Source organism: Labrus bergylta, chromosome 4, assembly GCF_963930695.1.
Source record: "Labrus bergylta chromosome 4, fLabBer1.1, whole genome shotgun sequence".
Lineage (NCBI taxonomy): Eukaryota > Metazoa > Chordata > Actinopteri > Labriformes > Labridae > Labrus > Labrus bergylta.
Genome location: NC_089198.1, coordinates 8,755,542 through 8,770,131, shown reverse-complemented (window position 1 = coordinate 8,770,131; position 14,590 = coordinate 8,755,542). Strand labels below are relative to the sequence as shown.

General features: G+C 43.7%; 1 protein-coding gene across 8 annotated transcripts in view; it reads right to left on the bottom strand.

The window, feature by feature from the left end:
• pard3ab (par-3 family cell polarity regulator alpha, b) overlaps nucleotides 1-14,590 on the bottom strand; it is a 270,589-nt gene that overhangs the window by 125,596 nt on the left and 130,403 nt on the right. For 7 of the 8 annotated variants that reach the window (XM_065953638.1, XM_065953641.1, XM_065953634.1 and 4 more), the window contains exons 8-12: nucleotides 13,629-13,754; nucleotides 10,891-11,306; nucleotides 5,554-5,693; nucleotides 4,184-4,312; nucleotides 1,058-1,093 (exon numbers count right to left, since the gene is read on the bottom strand). In XM_065953638.1, coding sequence (XP_065809710.1) covers nucleotides 1,058-1,093; nucleotides 4,184-4,312; nucleotides 5,554-5,693; nucleotides 10,891-11,306; nucleotides 13,629-13,754 — 847 coding nt within the window. The remainder of the gene's footprint in view (nucleotides 1-1,057; nucleotides 1,094-4,183; nucleotides 4,313-5,553; nucleotides 5,694-10,890; nucleotides 11,307-13,628; nucleotides 13,755-14,590) is intronic. The other variant, XM_065953637.1, reaches the window with a different exon arrangement.

The following is a 14,590-nucleotide window of genomic DNA, read 5'->3' as shown; positions in this document are numbered from 1 at the left end:
AACCTGAAGGGGAGGCCAGATGTGAAGACGTGCAAGTCTGCGGCTGTTAAATCACAGCTCCGGCTCTCGCTTTGTAAATGGAAGAGTTATGGAAATCTGAATGGCCTTTTAATTTCAGCAATAAAGAAAGATGAGCTTTTAACAGCTGCTGTGGTGGGAGGAAAAAAAACCTTTTAGGGTACGATGTGACGCGTAACATTCAGACTTTACTGTAACAGTCTGGGGGATACTGTGCATCCTGCTGAGAGCTGATTTTTCACAGGAAGTACCTTCCTCGTACTGAGGATATACGTATCTGCTGCCACTGCAGGGTACAATCCCAACATTAGGGATGTTTATTTGCATTCAGTGCCTGGGGTATTTATGACCGTGATATATCAGGCTATATAAGTCAAGTGCCTCTATTACAAATGGCCCCATATGTCAAAGTTGCCTGTGCCATTTTGGAACAGCCAACTCTGTCTGCATCAGTCCCCCCCCCCCCCAACTCAATAAAGTGAAACAGAACCTAAACAGACTCGTTGTTATTCACCTCACATAGCAGAGCGAGTCTGCTGCAAGAAGGCCATACTGACAACCTTATCCACAGCCAGCAAATAAAGCCAACCCCCGTGTGTTTCCACCTTTGCTGACAAATACAGCTCCGAGGGGAGTGATGGAGCGAGTTACTCTGCAGCACAGCCTGAAACCCACACACTGATGAACCATGAAATTGTGATTTGTTAGAGCAACTCAGGATGGAGATTAAAATGAGTGTTAGTGATGAACATTTTTTTTTTTTAATGTACGACCAGTGGCTTGCACTTTGATTAACCGGGCTAGTTACTATGGTACCCTGGATGCATAGCACACGCTTTTTGTTTTGTCCCAACTGGGCGATACAAAGCTGTGTTTTTCATAGCAGAGATTAATAACATCCATGCAAAGGGGAGTTGAGGCTAATAAAGGTTGTAGGAGCTGTAAGCAGTTTTTTTTTTTTTTTTTTTGGGGGGGGGGGGGGGGGGGGGGGGGGGGGTAGTAGGTTTAATAGCCGACTAGTGTCTGGGTGGAGTCTTACCAAATCTCGGGGGCACTGCATCTGGGGCTCAGCATTCTAGAGGATGGATGGAGGGGGGGGGGGATGGGGGGGAGAGAGAGAGAGAGAGAGATCAAACACAATTATTTATTGACAAAACTTCTGATAATATGAGCACAAAAGAAGCGGTGAAGGAAGAAGGGGGGGGGGGGTTATTTGTAAATGGAAGAGATGGTTTGAATAAATGAGTATACAGGATATGAAAATGGTCACTCTCAGCAGGCATATTGGAAGATGTTGTTGCTTGGGAGTAGCAATCTTTGAAGATGATGGATAACGTACTGGTTTCTAACCTGCAAACTTAACCAGTCCCAGTTTGATGCACTTTCTGGAGTCTCTCCAGCCAATGTCCTCACCCCCTGTCCAGCTGCCATAATCCAGATAAGAAAAACTCTCAGGCCACCCAGATTGCTTTTACCAGACAACAGCCACCAAGCTCAACTCTTAGCAATAAGCTTTACAAAAATGATGAAATGCTTTGTCAAGTTTTCTCTTCTGGAGTTTAAAAAAGAAGCAGCTGGGGCACCAGATAGCCTAGTGGTTATGTTGCGGGCCCCGTGTACAGAGGCTATAGTCCTCATCGCAGTGGCCTCGGGTTCGAATACAACCTCGGCCCTTTGCTGCATGTCATCCCCCGACTCTCTTCTCCTTTCTCTTCACAGCTAACCACTCGAATGAAGGCAAAACGGCCCAAAAATATCTTGCATAACTACACTTCAGGATGGACACTTTTCCAAACCTTAGAACATTCATTCAATCTCTGAAAGTCAACGTCAACCTTCAAATACTAAACTTTAACCACATTGTTTATGTCTGCAGCAATCCTTTGACACTTGACCTGAGTTAGGACTCTCAAGTTATGCAAAGACAAACCTACTCATGCTTTGAACACGACTACAACATGCCAGAATCAGAGAGTCTAAACTTTTAAAAACCTGAACGTTTGTGCTGATTACATGAAATGTAATGGAAATAAGCGTCGATCAAACCTGAGGCAATGAAGGACATTGCTTTCTTAACTTAAAAATTACATTTTATGTAAGATGCATTAATATTTCAGTCTTTCAATAGAGGCCTATTAAGATAGCAAAAGCAATTTGCATAAAATATCCAATTCTTTTGTTAGACTACAATTATGTGGAAAGCTTTTTAAACCGATTTCATCATTATATGTCGTTTCAGAGAGTGATTTAGTTTCAATGTTGTGATAAAACAGCTCGTCCAGCTTATTTAATGCATTATTTACCTGCTGCATGTGGCAGCTGCACAAATGATGCAACAGCTGCTGGCTTCATTTTTTTCACTGCCCGACATACGGCTAAAAAAAATAAAAAACTACAGTTCAGTACCTGATGTTTCAAATTCATTCTCTCCTGACTCTTTCTTTGTGTTTGGGTTTGTTTCACCCAATTTATAATAATAAAATTGCTGTTCTATAAAGATATATAAGGAGTGGCATAGTTTGTTAACTGGCAAAATATGCTGTGAAGACTTCCACTATCTCTTTAACCGGTGAGAAAATTCCAACCCCCCTAGCCCATATCTTCAGATAAAGGCTGAAGCAGCTCATTTTATGCACTGGGCGTCATCTCCCTCAGGCTCCATCTAAACCCCTTCCACACCACCCTCTCCACCCTGCAGCTGATAACCACAGTTCAGATAAATCCTGCCATCTAACTACCAACAGCGCAGAGTCAGCCGGACTCAAAAGCCCACTCTTATCTCAAAGATGAGTATCGACCAGTGTGGCAGTTCCACTCATCCAGCACAGCCACTAGCCTTTCCCTGCATCCCCCTTTGCTGTGATAATCGTCACCTATCAGGCCTTTGATTGACATTTTTCTTACTAGCGAATGGCTGCATGTGCCTGTAATGGCCCCCGTGGCTGCTGAAGGTGCTGGGGGAGACCATTTTTATGACAACAGAGGGGGGGGGTGTAATGCCGTGTGGGTCTATAACTCATGTAACTACTCGATAAAGTGTTTTAAAAGCAGCAGGTGCAGATGGAGGGATAGCAGAGCATCATTGACCGCCGCAGTGGAGTAAACACCAACGTGATTTAAAGCTCGCTAACAGCTTAAATCTTCCCACATGGAAAAAAAGGCCACAGTGCTTTTAATCTTCTTCTTTTTCCCTCCATTATGAGCTTCATCAAACAACTTTGAGGTAACTCCACATGTGCAGAACATCAAGCCTGATTTCTCTGAGAAAGGTAATTAAGATGTTGCATCATGTAAAAAAAAAAAACCCACAAAGCTGGAGTAAAGCAAACAGCTGCAACACAGGGACCGACTAAATGAGGAACGGTTTGCATGAATCATTGAAGTTCCAGGATGTGAGTGGCACCTGACCAGACTGAGTGACTGCTCTACCGTCCAAAAAAAACCCAAAAAAAACAGCAAACACAGATTTGCTGCTGTTTGTAGAGTATAACGTATGAGGATGTGGTCCTGATTGATATTCCAGCCAGGTGCTTTTTTTTTTCTCTCGCTTTCTTTCACTCTCTGCCTACTACCTGCCCCTGCGTCTGTCTGTTCATCCCCACATCCATCAATCTGGTGAGTCAGCTCTGGAGGCAGAATGCAGGGAGAAAAGGTGGAAATACAGAGAAAAGGAAAGTAACCTTATGGAGAGAGAGAGAGAGAGAGAGAGAGAGAGAGAGAGAGAGAGAGAGACAGAGAGAGAGAGAGACAGAGACAGAGAGAGAGAGAGAGAGGAAGGAAAGGGAAGCGGTGAATGAGAATGAAAAGGGCATGAGGGGCGGGTGACGCATAGGAGAGAGTGAGGGAGATAAAAAGAGAAAAAGATTGAGCTCCACAGGTTTCCTCTGAGGAGAGCTGCAGTTTGATAATAAAGGGGGGGGGGGGGGTGCAGTGAGCGAATGGGGGCAATCAATCTGCATGCATGGCTAGCGTGTTGTGTTAGAGGGGAAATGAGGAGTGAGGATTAATGGCACTTGCGACAGCACAGGAGCACAAACAAGACACAGTCCCATAACCTGTTTGAATCTATGCATGGGGACTCCATTATAATGTCGTGATGTGAGATGAATTAAATGCCGGCAGGTTGCAGAGTTAAAGAAGGTAGGAGGTTTGGAGAATGACGTACCGGTTCTCGGGGGAGGAAAGCCTCCTCCTGCCGTAGAACCAGCAGCCCCACAGCTCCTCCCATGGGTGTGGCCCTGAGCAAGGACACCACCTCCTCTTGGGTTCGCCCATTCAGGTCGACTCCATTCACCTGGACAGAAGACAACACAGAAGGTTTAAGGGCTGGGCAAAAAGAACGTCATGGTCTGAGACTGAAAACACATGTTGATAAGGACATTTTCCACTGGATATTTATAGATCTCTCTGAACATGAAAGCTGATATTTAGCCAGGTCACAGTCACTCTTTACGTCGGAGTGGCTTGAAGCTGTTAAAACTCAACAGACGTGTGTTTTTCTCGTCAGATGTCTGGAGGTTAATAGAAAGCCTGCTAAAATGGTCGAGGCAGCTCAACTTGCAGAACATGAAGCCTTTTATTTGACACTGAATCTGCTTTAAGTGCGTTGGACTCTTTTAATTACAGTCTGTTTGTTTTGAAGAGGGGGGGGGGGGGCGGGTCACCTCTGCAGATCATTTGGCTCCTGTTGGAAACCTTGTGAACAATGAATGAGTAATCCTAGCCAAAAAGTGTCATTAGTGGCAGCTCAGCTTACAGACAGTGAGGCACTGATGATGAAGAGACGCTGATTTTTAACGAGAAACTGCTCCATTTAGTGGTTTCCCAAGTGAAATTATCTGTAGTTTAAAAAAAAGAAGAGAGAATACAGCCCCAACAGTTCAGTGCCTTGCACAAGGGTACCTCAGCAGTAATCAGGAAATGCACCTGTCCAGCAACCACTCTACACAGGGACTTGAACCAGTGACCCTCCAGTTCCCACCCCAAGTCCCAACAGAGTGAGATACTGGTGCATCATTTGTTTACTCAACCCAGCTGGGTTTGTTGTAAAAAGGCTACATGGTTTCATCTCTCAGGTATTTTTTAAGCCTAGTTTTTGTTTTTCTTATTGCAATGTGATAAGATTGTCATAAATTACATTTATTTCATCACTAGCTTGAAAAGTCTGAATAAAATAAACCTGAAGATCAAAGGATTTTCAGGTTTGTGCAACAACCCCACAGATTACGTGTAGCACAGTGTAATCCTTTATGCAGATGGTTTGTAATAAAGGGATAACACAACTTCAAAAGATGCTCCGTCTCTCTACACAACATATCCATGAAAAAAAAAAAGCCCTTTGATTTTCATCCAGAATGATTCAGTATGAACCTGTTGCAGCTCACATTCAACAGATGACAGGTATGTTCCATAGATTACACACACATTAGTGAATTAGTGCTGGGACACAGTTCATACTGGAGTTTGCTCTCCTGACGACACGACCCGACATGAGCGCCTTAACTCACATCATCTTCTGTTTAAACACTTTCTCACCTCAAGCAGCCTGTCTCCTGCCTTAAGACGGCCATCTTGGATGGCAGCCCCCCGAGGCAGAATGTTCTTCACGTAGATGGGTGCCGAGCCGCCGATGGGAACGTCCCGAGAGGTTATACTGAAGCCGAGTCCCTCGGGGCCTGTGGGATGAACAGGAAGGAGAGAGATCTCATGATGGAATCTGAGTTTATATCTCGAGGCAAAATGTGAACTTGCTTTTGATTCGCTCTGCTCTCCTGCAGCTCAAGTCGCTGTGAGTGAGTTTATATTCAGCTGACATGGAGCTACTACTGGATCTGATGTAAGTTTAGGAAATAACAGACAAGAGTGTTTAGATAGAAATCTGCCCTCAGATGTGGAGCTGGTTGTTTGATCAGGAGTGACAGGGAAGTGTTCTCTAGTTTCCTTCAGCACTGTTTTCTGGAAGTGACACCGTGGTGAGTGAGATAATTCATATTTTTAAGTCAGATTGAAGGAGTTTCTCTCTGGTCTCTGAGACTTAAGACAAGCTGTGATCCGTTGGAGGTTTTTTTTTTTTTTGGCTCTTTTTTTTTTTTTTTAAATCACCATTTCACTCAATCTGTGAAACTGGTAAAAGAATTACTTTAAGCAAGAGAAAGGAAAGTTTGTCAGGATTTTGCTTTTCACACAAGTTGTATAGCGCTAGTCAGAAGACTACTCAAATGATTTTACACCGCATGTCACACCAACCCATTCAAACCCATTCACACACTGATGGTAGAGGCTGCTATACAGTGACCATCAGAAGTAACTCATCCCACAGCAGCTGGAGCAATTGGGGGTTAAATATCTTGCCTAAGGACACATGGGACATGTGGCTGCAGGAGCTGGGGATCGAACCCTCGACCTTTCCGGTTGAGAGACGACAGACTCTACCCACTGCACCACAGCCGTCCTCAACTTTTTTGGATCACAACATTATTAGAGCTTTCCTTTCAGCGTCTCCATCCTTTGCTACAAACTAAACCAGCCAGTGTACAACCAATAGTTGAACATTTATAAATGTAGATTTGAGTTCACCAAGTTCCAGCCTTAGCTTGTTGGAGAGAACTTGTTTATGAATCTCACTCTTCTTTCTAATGTGACCTGATTTTGCTGATTTGTCTCTGCTTATTAATCCTTGTTCATGTGGGCGGATGTGTTTGTGTACTTTGCAAGTTTTGCCTCTAACCCATTTAAGAGTGTATCATTAAGAACCATTAGTAAAAACAAGGCTGCATATCACGTCAATAATCCTGATGGACAAACAAACTGTTTCCTCCTATTAAGCCAGGAAATGAGAAGAAATCCTGCATCCTCTCAGCGAAGACCTCCAGCAGGTTTAGAGTGAATAATTAAAAGTAGGATGTATTCTGAGACAAAGGCAACTTCTTCTGGAAAAAAGACGTCAGACTTTGTAATAAGGAAATGTAATCACACGGTGCCACAAAGTTCAGTTCAGGCAGAGGACGACTTTTAATACTTTTTCTTAATATTTAATTAAAGCCAGAGAATGAAAACAGCCTATGGTTCTGTAAGATCATATCACACTGTCTGAGGTCATTGAAGGGTAACTAAAAGGTGTTCCAGGTTTACTCCAGCATGTTTGTCCATCTCCATCAACAGATGTGATGGTCAACATGGTAAATCTGGCCATTTTGAATCTGGGCTTTATATTTTTACTCTTTAGTGTCTAAATGACTCACAGGTCTCAGATTCCCAACTTAGACTTGATTCATATGGAGAACGGTTCTTTAATGAAATGTGTCTTGTTTTTGCTTTGTCTGACTTTCTCTTTAAAGCATCACTTATAACAGTCAAATGTCTTAGACTCTATTATTTGATGTGTTGGTTTATGTACTGGTGGAATGGTTGAACTAAGATGAAGTAGATGTATTTGTCTTGTTTGTATTGATGTTTTGCGTCTAGCGTTGGTATCGGTTGGATATCTTACCTCTTGGGAGTGTTATTTTTTGGAGGAAGGTTGATGTTAATGGTGCTGTGGTGATGTTAGCTAAATGACATGCTGGAACATATAAATGACTCTCAGCCAATGTGTCAGAAATATTCCATGTGGGATTGGTAAATTCATTCATTCATTCATTCATACATAGGAAAAGATTTGGAATCTCTCCAATAGATAGCTCCAGCTGCAAAATGGTCAATAACGGCTGCAACAACAAAGTCCTTAAAGAAAAGGACACCAAACCCAAGAAAATCCACTAACAGACTTATATGTTGAGTGTCAATCACTACAAAAGAGTTAACCATTACATTGCAAATGAACCACATTCCATTGTCAAAAGCTGTCATGTTGCGTTGCCTCAATTGACGAGTTCTGTTGTATTACTGTGTGTAACAGAAGAGAAATGGATCCAAACGTACCACTTACAACAGCAAAGTCATTCAATATCACAAGCAAAACAAGCCGATCAAGGAAGCTGAAGAAAAGTAATGTCATTCATCTGTGAAGTAGAGTTACTGTTTCAGTCTACAGACACCACTGGTGGTTTTAAAATAAGTGTCGTAACTGGGTTCAAAATAAAAATGTTGTGTCTTTAAAATGAGTTCTATATCTCCAGGGATGTAATCAGAAACTTTCAATGACAATCTGATGCTGTGACGTTATTTTATTGGAGGTACTTGGGAGATATTTGCTGAAAGATCTCGTACCATCCATACACCCCATCTCACTGACGCAGACTGCAGCAATCTACTAGACCATTTACAGAACTGGTGGTGCTAGAGTATTTTTCTTTTGGGCCTCAAAACCCTTTAAGACTGTCCATTTCTGAACCACATCCTGCCCTGGCAGCTCTGATGGAGGCACTTCATTACCTCATGTTGTGTTTTTGTAGTGATTTGTATGGAAACCTATATGAATCTCATTGTCTTTGAGATTGTTCAACAAAATGAATTAAAAGAACAATAATGAGCATCCTTTCTGTATCAGAGTGCTGGCCCTAATCCTCGCTGCCTGTCTGGCTGAGCTGATACAAAGAAGAACAGAACACTTAGCTATTCTGTTTCACATCCTCTTCCCTAATCCCCTCCATTGATGAGCCAATCAACTTCCCACAGGCAGACGAGGTGTGGTGTTATGCTCACGGGGTAAAAAAGCTTGTCGTGTTCCCGGCTTTAAACAGGGAGGAGGATCTCTACACTCTCATTAGCTTGATTAAGACAAACCTAGGCAATTTCCTGTGCAGAATGGGGATGCTTTGATTGATTCTGATAGTCCCCGGGATTTGCGGCGAGACCGGTGTCTGATTCAGGCACGTCAACAATACGAGAGTTTAATCTGCGCTCAAAGCTTGTGGGCTAAAGTCGGTACTCGAAAACAAAACAGATGAGCCAAACGGGCCTCTTGGGAGTCGCCGTTAATCCCTGGAAGTGTCTGCTCTGACAACAGCAAACAAAAAAAGGTGGAATGAGAGAAGATAACATCTTTTTGAGTGAGAATAAAGCAGGTCTCCCGGCATGACTTGTGTAGAATCCAATGGATTCTGGGTATTATGACTAAGCAGAGACGTGAGAATGAAAGGAAAAAAAAAATGACAAAGGAGCAAGTGGAAACAGCTATCAGCCGGGATGGAATGTGCAATAAGCAGCCTGGTGTTTTTATGGTTTTCTTTTTGTTCCGGTTTCATTTCAGCCCCAAGAGAGGGGGAGCAGATTCGGGTACAAACTTCAACAGGCATATGGTGCAGCTCTGTCAGACTCTTTGCTGTGGCATTTGACAGCACACAGGGACCAGTGTGCTGCTTAGCAACAAGCTCCCTGGCCCTGAGACCTGGCACCGACACCTGGTATACTGTTGGCAGAGGTTTGCACCACCTGTGCCAGCTGTCACTCAAAGCCTATACATGGGGAAATATCCCCCAATGTTCCATTCTCAACATCGCCTTTCAATTCTCGATTTCCATCTCCAAGATCCAGTACAGATTATTGGACCCATTACCCACTGTTTGAGCTAGCAGCAGTATGGTAAAACTCTGGATGTTCTTAAAGCCTGTTACATCATTGTTCACATTCGGCATGCTTCTGTGTTGGAGCCGTTTCTTAACTAACTGTTTCAGCACTTGTTTTTGATGCGCCAGGAATGGGGGGAAACTTGCTTGTTTGTTCAGTTGGAATGGAAAAGCCAGAAACGTACAAAGCATCCCCTCTCATTTTTTGGAAGCCTGAGGAATGCAAAGCATGAGCGGAGATTTTCACAGCAGACTGTCTCGAAAGAATCAGATGATACTTTGAAAATAACAAATTATGTAATGCATCGTGTAGTGACAGAAATGTTTTTTCCACTCTTGACTATGGAAATTAAAAACACATTTCTGAAGCTACTAAACTCCAACCAGACTGTGAAATCCAACACCGGGATTGCTAAATGCTATGCTAAGGCTACGAAGGTTTCTCACATCACAGTCGCCTACAAAATCCTTTCAGTCAATAGCTTTCCACTTCAAATACATTCCGAATTAGATCAAATCTATTGTCAATCATTGAAGGCAAGAAAAAAAACACAACCGTGTAGCTGGCACATGAAGAAGCATTAGGCTATAAAAGACATGGACGCAGTCTGAGTGATGTCACCCATTGTTTTCTTAGGAGGCCATGATTGGCGGTCACAACACTGGAAATATTATATCAACTTACCCAATCCATCCATCATTGGAAATCAGATGTTTAAAGATTAGTTTTTGGGCATTTTGTGCCTTTATTGGAGAGACAGGACTGTGGATAGAGTCAGAAATCAGGGAGAGAGAGAGAGTAGGGAATGACATGCGGGAAAGGAGCCACAGGTCGGATTTGAACCTGGGGGACTACAGCGTCCATACATAGGGCACGCGCTCTAACCACTGCTCCACCAGTGCCCCCATGGAAGTCTGATTATTAATCTAGAAACATGCTTAGTGGTTTAGCTTAAGTGGTCCTCAGCTTCTTTGGCAAACAACTACAAATCTGCCACCTGTGAGTCATTTTAGCCACACCCCTTATTATGAAATGTGTCCATAAGTCTAAGACTTGATCAAAATGGATCAGCAATGAGCTATTTATACTGAATTTTTATGTTTTTCTGTCAACGTATTTACTTCTGCTGTTAAAATTGGCATTTTCATTTGGGACCTAATAGGGATCCTCTTGCTGGTGCATCAAGCCTCAAGTGGACACTCAAGGAACTGCAGTTCTTTTGCACAACTATATTATGTTTTTTAACAATAGTGGTTTCCTTTTGGAAGAAAATTATTAAGTAAAAGAATGATTGAACTGCACATTGTCTGTCTTGGGTAGTTCTCTGTCCCCTTTATATTGAGTAAGGCATCTTCCTTCACTCACCTTTCTTTAACTGTATATTGAGCCTCCTCCCAACTTTTTTGGTGTATCCAGCCGTCGGCGTTGCGTTTGCCGCCCTCTGAGGCGAGTGGGTGTGTCCCGTAGGAGGCTTGGCCGCAGAGACGGCCGGGTGAGTGAGAGGCGGGTATCCGTCAGTCTGTTCAGGGTGAGTGTGAGGATGAGGATGAGGGTGGGAGTGCGGGTGATTTTGGGAGCCGTGCCGGGACACCCTCTGCGGGGTGTGGTCCATGCCGGAGACGATGCTGCCCGTAAGGGAGTCCGGGCTGAAACGGCCCGAGGAGTACGCGGGGTTCCTCTCCGAATGGGACAGCTGCTCGTAGTGGGTTTTCATCGACGTCGGTACCACATGAAACATGATGACGGGAGAGCGCATGGCCTGGCGGAACATGTTCTGGGCTCTGGGACAAAAAAAACAGGAAAAGAGGATGAAACAGAGACTTTATTATTTTAACTGATTTAAATCATAAAGACCTTCACATTCATTCATTCATTTCTGCCTGTGGAAACTTGGATATAATCGCTCTCTATCAATGCACAGACACACACTACACGTGTACACTGTATATTTAAAACCCGTCTTCGCCCACCTGAACATCCTGACATGTTAATTAATACTTATTGCCAGCGTGAGCGGCTCTAAAAAAGAGACAGAATCCTCCCCGACAGCTCCATCACATAATCCCCTCATTTGGCGTCAGATGAAGGAGACCTCTATCCGACAAATAGTTTGCAGAAAATCCTCTTTTTAAAAGCCCCTTCCTTCACTGTGAGCTCATGTACAGTAGGTGTGAATGGAAACTTATGTTGCCTGTCAGCGCCCTGAAACACCCGAGCCTTGTTAGCACCACCTGTTTCAATAAAAAAAGACTTTGGAATGGCTCTTCCCTCTGCCCCTCTGACAGCTGGGGAGGGGAGCCCAGGATTTCTATTGCTACCCCTGCCGCTCCTAAATGAAGACTAAAACTAAACCCCCCCATGGAAATCTGAGTTGTGAATTCCAGGACCATTTTTTCCCAGACACTAATAAGCTTCCCTGAGGAGCATTGGCCTCGTCTCGGCATCTTTACGATTTCTTCCTGGATGGAGTGGCAGACAACCTCTCGTCTGCTCTGCTTATAAAAAAACACCATTAAACAACAAGAACAGCAGTCGATGCCCTTGTTACACCATTATGTCTGGAAGCCTTATTCCCATATGTTGCTTGACTAATGCCTCACAAGGGAGAGGGCGGGGGACACCGTGGCTTGATTAGGAGTGGTTTATCTTAACATTTTCTACCCCGTCATAGTCCTACATTTGGTGTAATTGCTCTCGGTGTATGGTGATTGGATCCAATGCATTCTAAAGTATTTTTTTTATAAAGCCCTGAGTTAGTTATTTTGGTCATCCACTTTCTGCTTGCTGTCTAGTTTACATCTAATGGGAAAATAATTCTCATATTGTACAACAGGCTATATTAAAGTCACAGTTATGACCATGAACTCATCAAGAAAATGTTTGCAGTGATATAAAATCGTATAGGGGCATTTGGCAGGCTGATTTCTGTGTATAATATGACTTCTAGAAGCAACTGTTGGTGTTGGAATGCTGGTTTACAAACCATTCCAGTATTTCTGACCTTTTAAGCTAAGAAACTGAGGGCCTGTGTGCACTACCGCTGGCTTTTGTTGTTGCTTTTTTTTTGCGCTGGCAGTGACCATTTTAAATACAAAACCAACAAAGTTCAGTGTTTTCAGCTCCCAGGGTGCAAAAACGTCCTCATTTTAGCTGATTTTTGTCGCTGCACTCACCCTTACCAACCAATCAGAATCAAGAATATTTTTTTTGGAGCGTACAACTTCCAGGGATATACCTTCTGCTAATGCCAGGATATGATTCCCTCAAACTATTTCCATGAAACCCAGGCGATATGTCCAGAAGTTAAAGCAAAAACTAAGCACATGGAGCTATCTAAAACAGAGCTAACAGTCACTACCAAGGGACACGGGCGTTATCTTTCGTAACCTAGCAACACTAAGACAGGCACTCTGAAACTAACATCATTGTACTGGTGTGAAGATGAAAGAATAATTTTAAAAAGTCTCAACAAATGGAACCAAAACGTTCTGCACAGGTGGCATTTATCATCATAAACATAATGCATGTACACGCGTGGCTGCTGTGAACCAGAGAATACACGTGCATTTAGTATACATGTATGCCGACAGGTGAATTTAATAAACATGAATGCATCAGTGGATTGGTTAAATTGAATTCAGCAGGTGACATTATATATGCAGCATGGAGGAATGCATGCAGCATGTAGCATCTAGAAGAGAGGCAGAGGAGTTAGCAGGTGGGTTCTGTTAGGAATGGTAATGAGAGCAGGAGATGCGAGAAGCAGAGACTCTGAGGAGTTAAAAGCCTTATTCACATTCTTTTCTATGGAAATAGGGACAAAGGCGCTACAGTAGAAGTCCAGCAGAGCTGTTACTGAAACACAGGGGGGGGAGAAGAGGCTGAGAGGATGGCAGGGAATGCTTCAGCGAATAAGGGTGCGACCTACAGGAGTTAAACAGGGAGAGAGGTTAGCTTAGCACAGTGACAGGCTGCAGAGGTGTCTGTGCACTGGCATGAGAAGAGAGGAGGTAAAAAGAAGAAGGGATACGGTCTGGAGAGGTAAGGAACCCAAAAGCCAATCACAGAGCTCATCGGTGGGGTCCTGTGAGTCGCTGTCTTACTGTTCAAAGCGGATGTTTCTCAGGTCTCCGTTATTGATTCGGACGATACAGTCGTTCTCCTGGAAGAGGCTCTGCTGCTCGGCCTTGCCTCCTCTCTCCAGACGCTTGACCAACAAGCCAAGAGTCCTGAAATGTTCAAACGCTCGTGTCAACAAGATGCAAGGAGGATGTCCACTGATTCAGTACGGCTGCTCTGCTGTAGAAGTGGACACAGACCCTCAAACTGTGAGGCCCTATAACATGTTTATTTCTTACATCACTTGCCCTTGTTGTTCTGAATTTAAAAAAAAAAAAATGCATTCATGTATGCAAACATGTCTTTTCCCATGGTCAAAAAAAAATCATTCAGTGCGATGATATTGAAAGCTTTTACAGGCAGAAAAAAAAAAGGCTATGTCTAATTGGTGCTCCTTGCTGTACTTGAAAAGAGTGCGGCCCTGTCATTTGCATCAACAGCGTTGGAATGCTGCAGTCACATTGCATCAGGGCGCTTTAAGAGGCGGTGTGAGGGGGAGGCAGTTTATTCAAAGGCAATCAACACATTCACAAACTCCACTGTCAGGGCCGATGTTTTTGCTGGTGTTAATTTTCTAACCTCTAAGGCTCCCTGTATTGCTTTTTTCCTCGGCGACTAAAAAAATAAACAAAGTGCTTTTCATGGAGCGGCAGAGAGCGGCTACATTAAAACCCTGATAGCAGGCGCTTTGGAGAGAGAGGCTGGAGAAGTGGAGCTCTGCACCGGATGTCGCCCTGTAATCCAGTGTGGCAAACTGGCTTATGCCTTTCCCCCTGCACAGCCACAGCAAGAGGCTAACTTCACCTGAAAGGGCGCTTTGCGGATTAACGATTCAAGCGTGAGGAAGAAAAATCAAGCGCTGGTAGGAAAAGACGGCACAAGCCTAATCGAGTCCTCCTCGGTGTGTATAGTCTGTGTCCGTGTGCTTCTCTGAGGTACTGTGAGC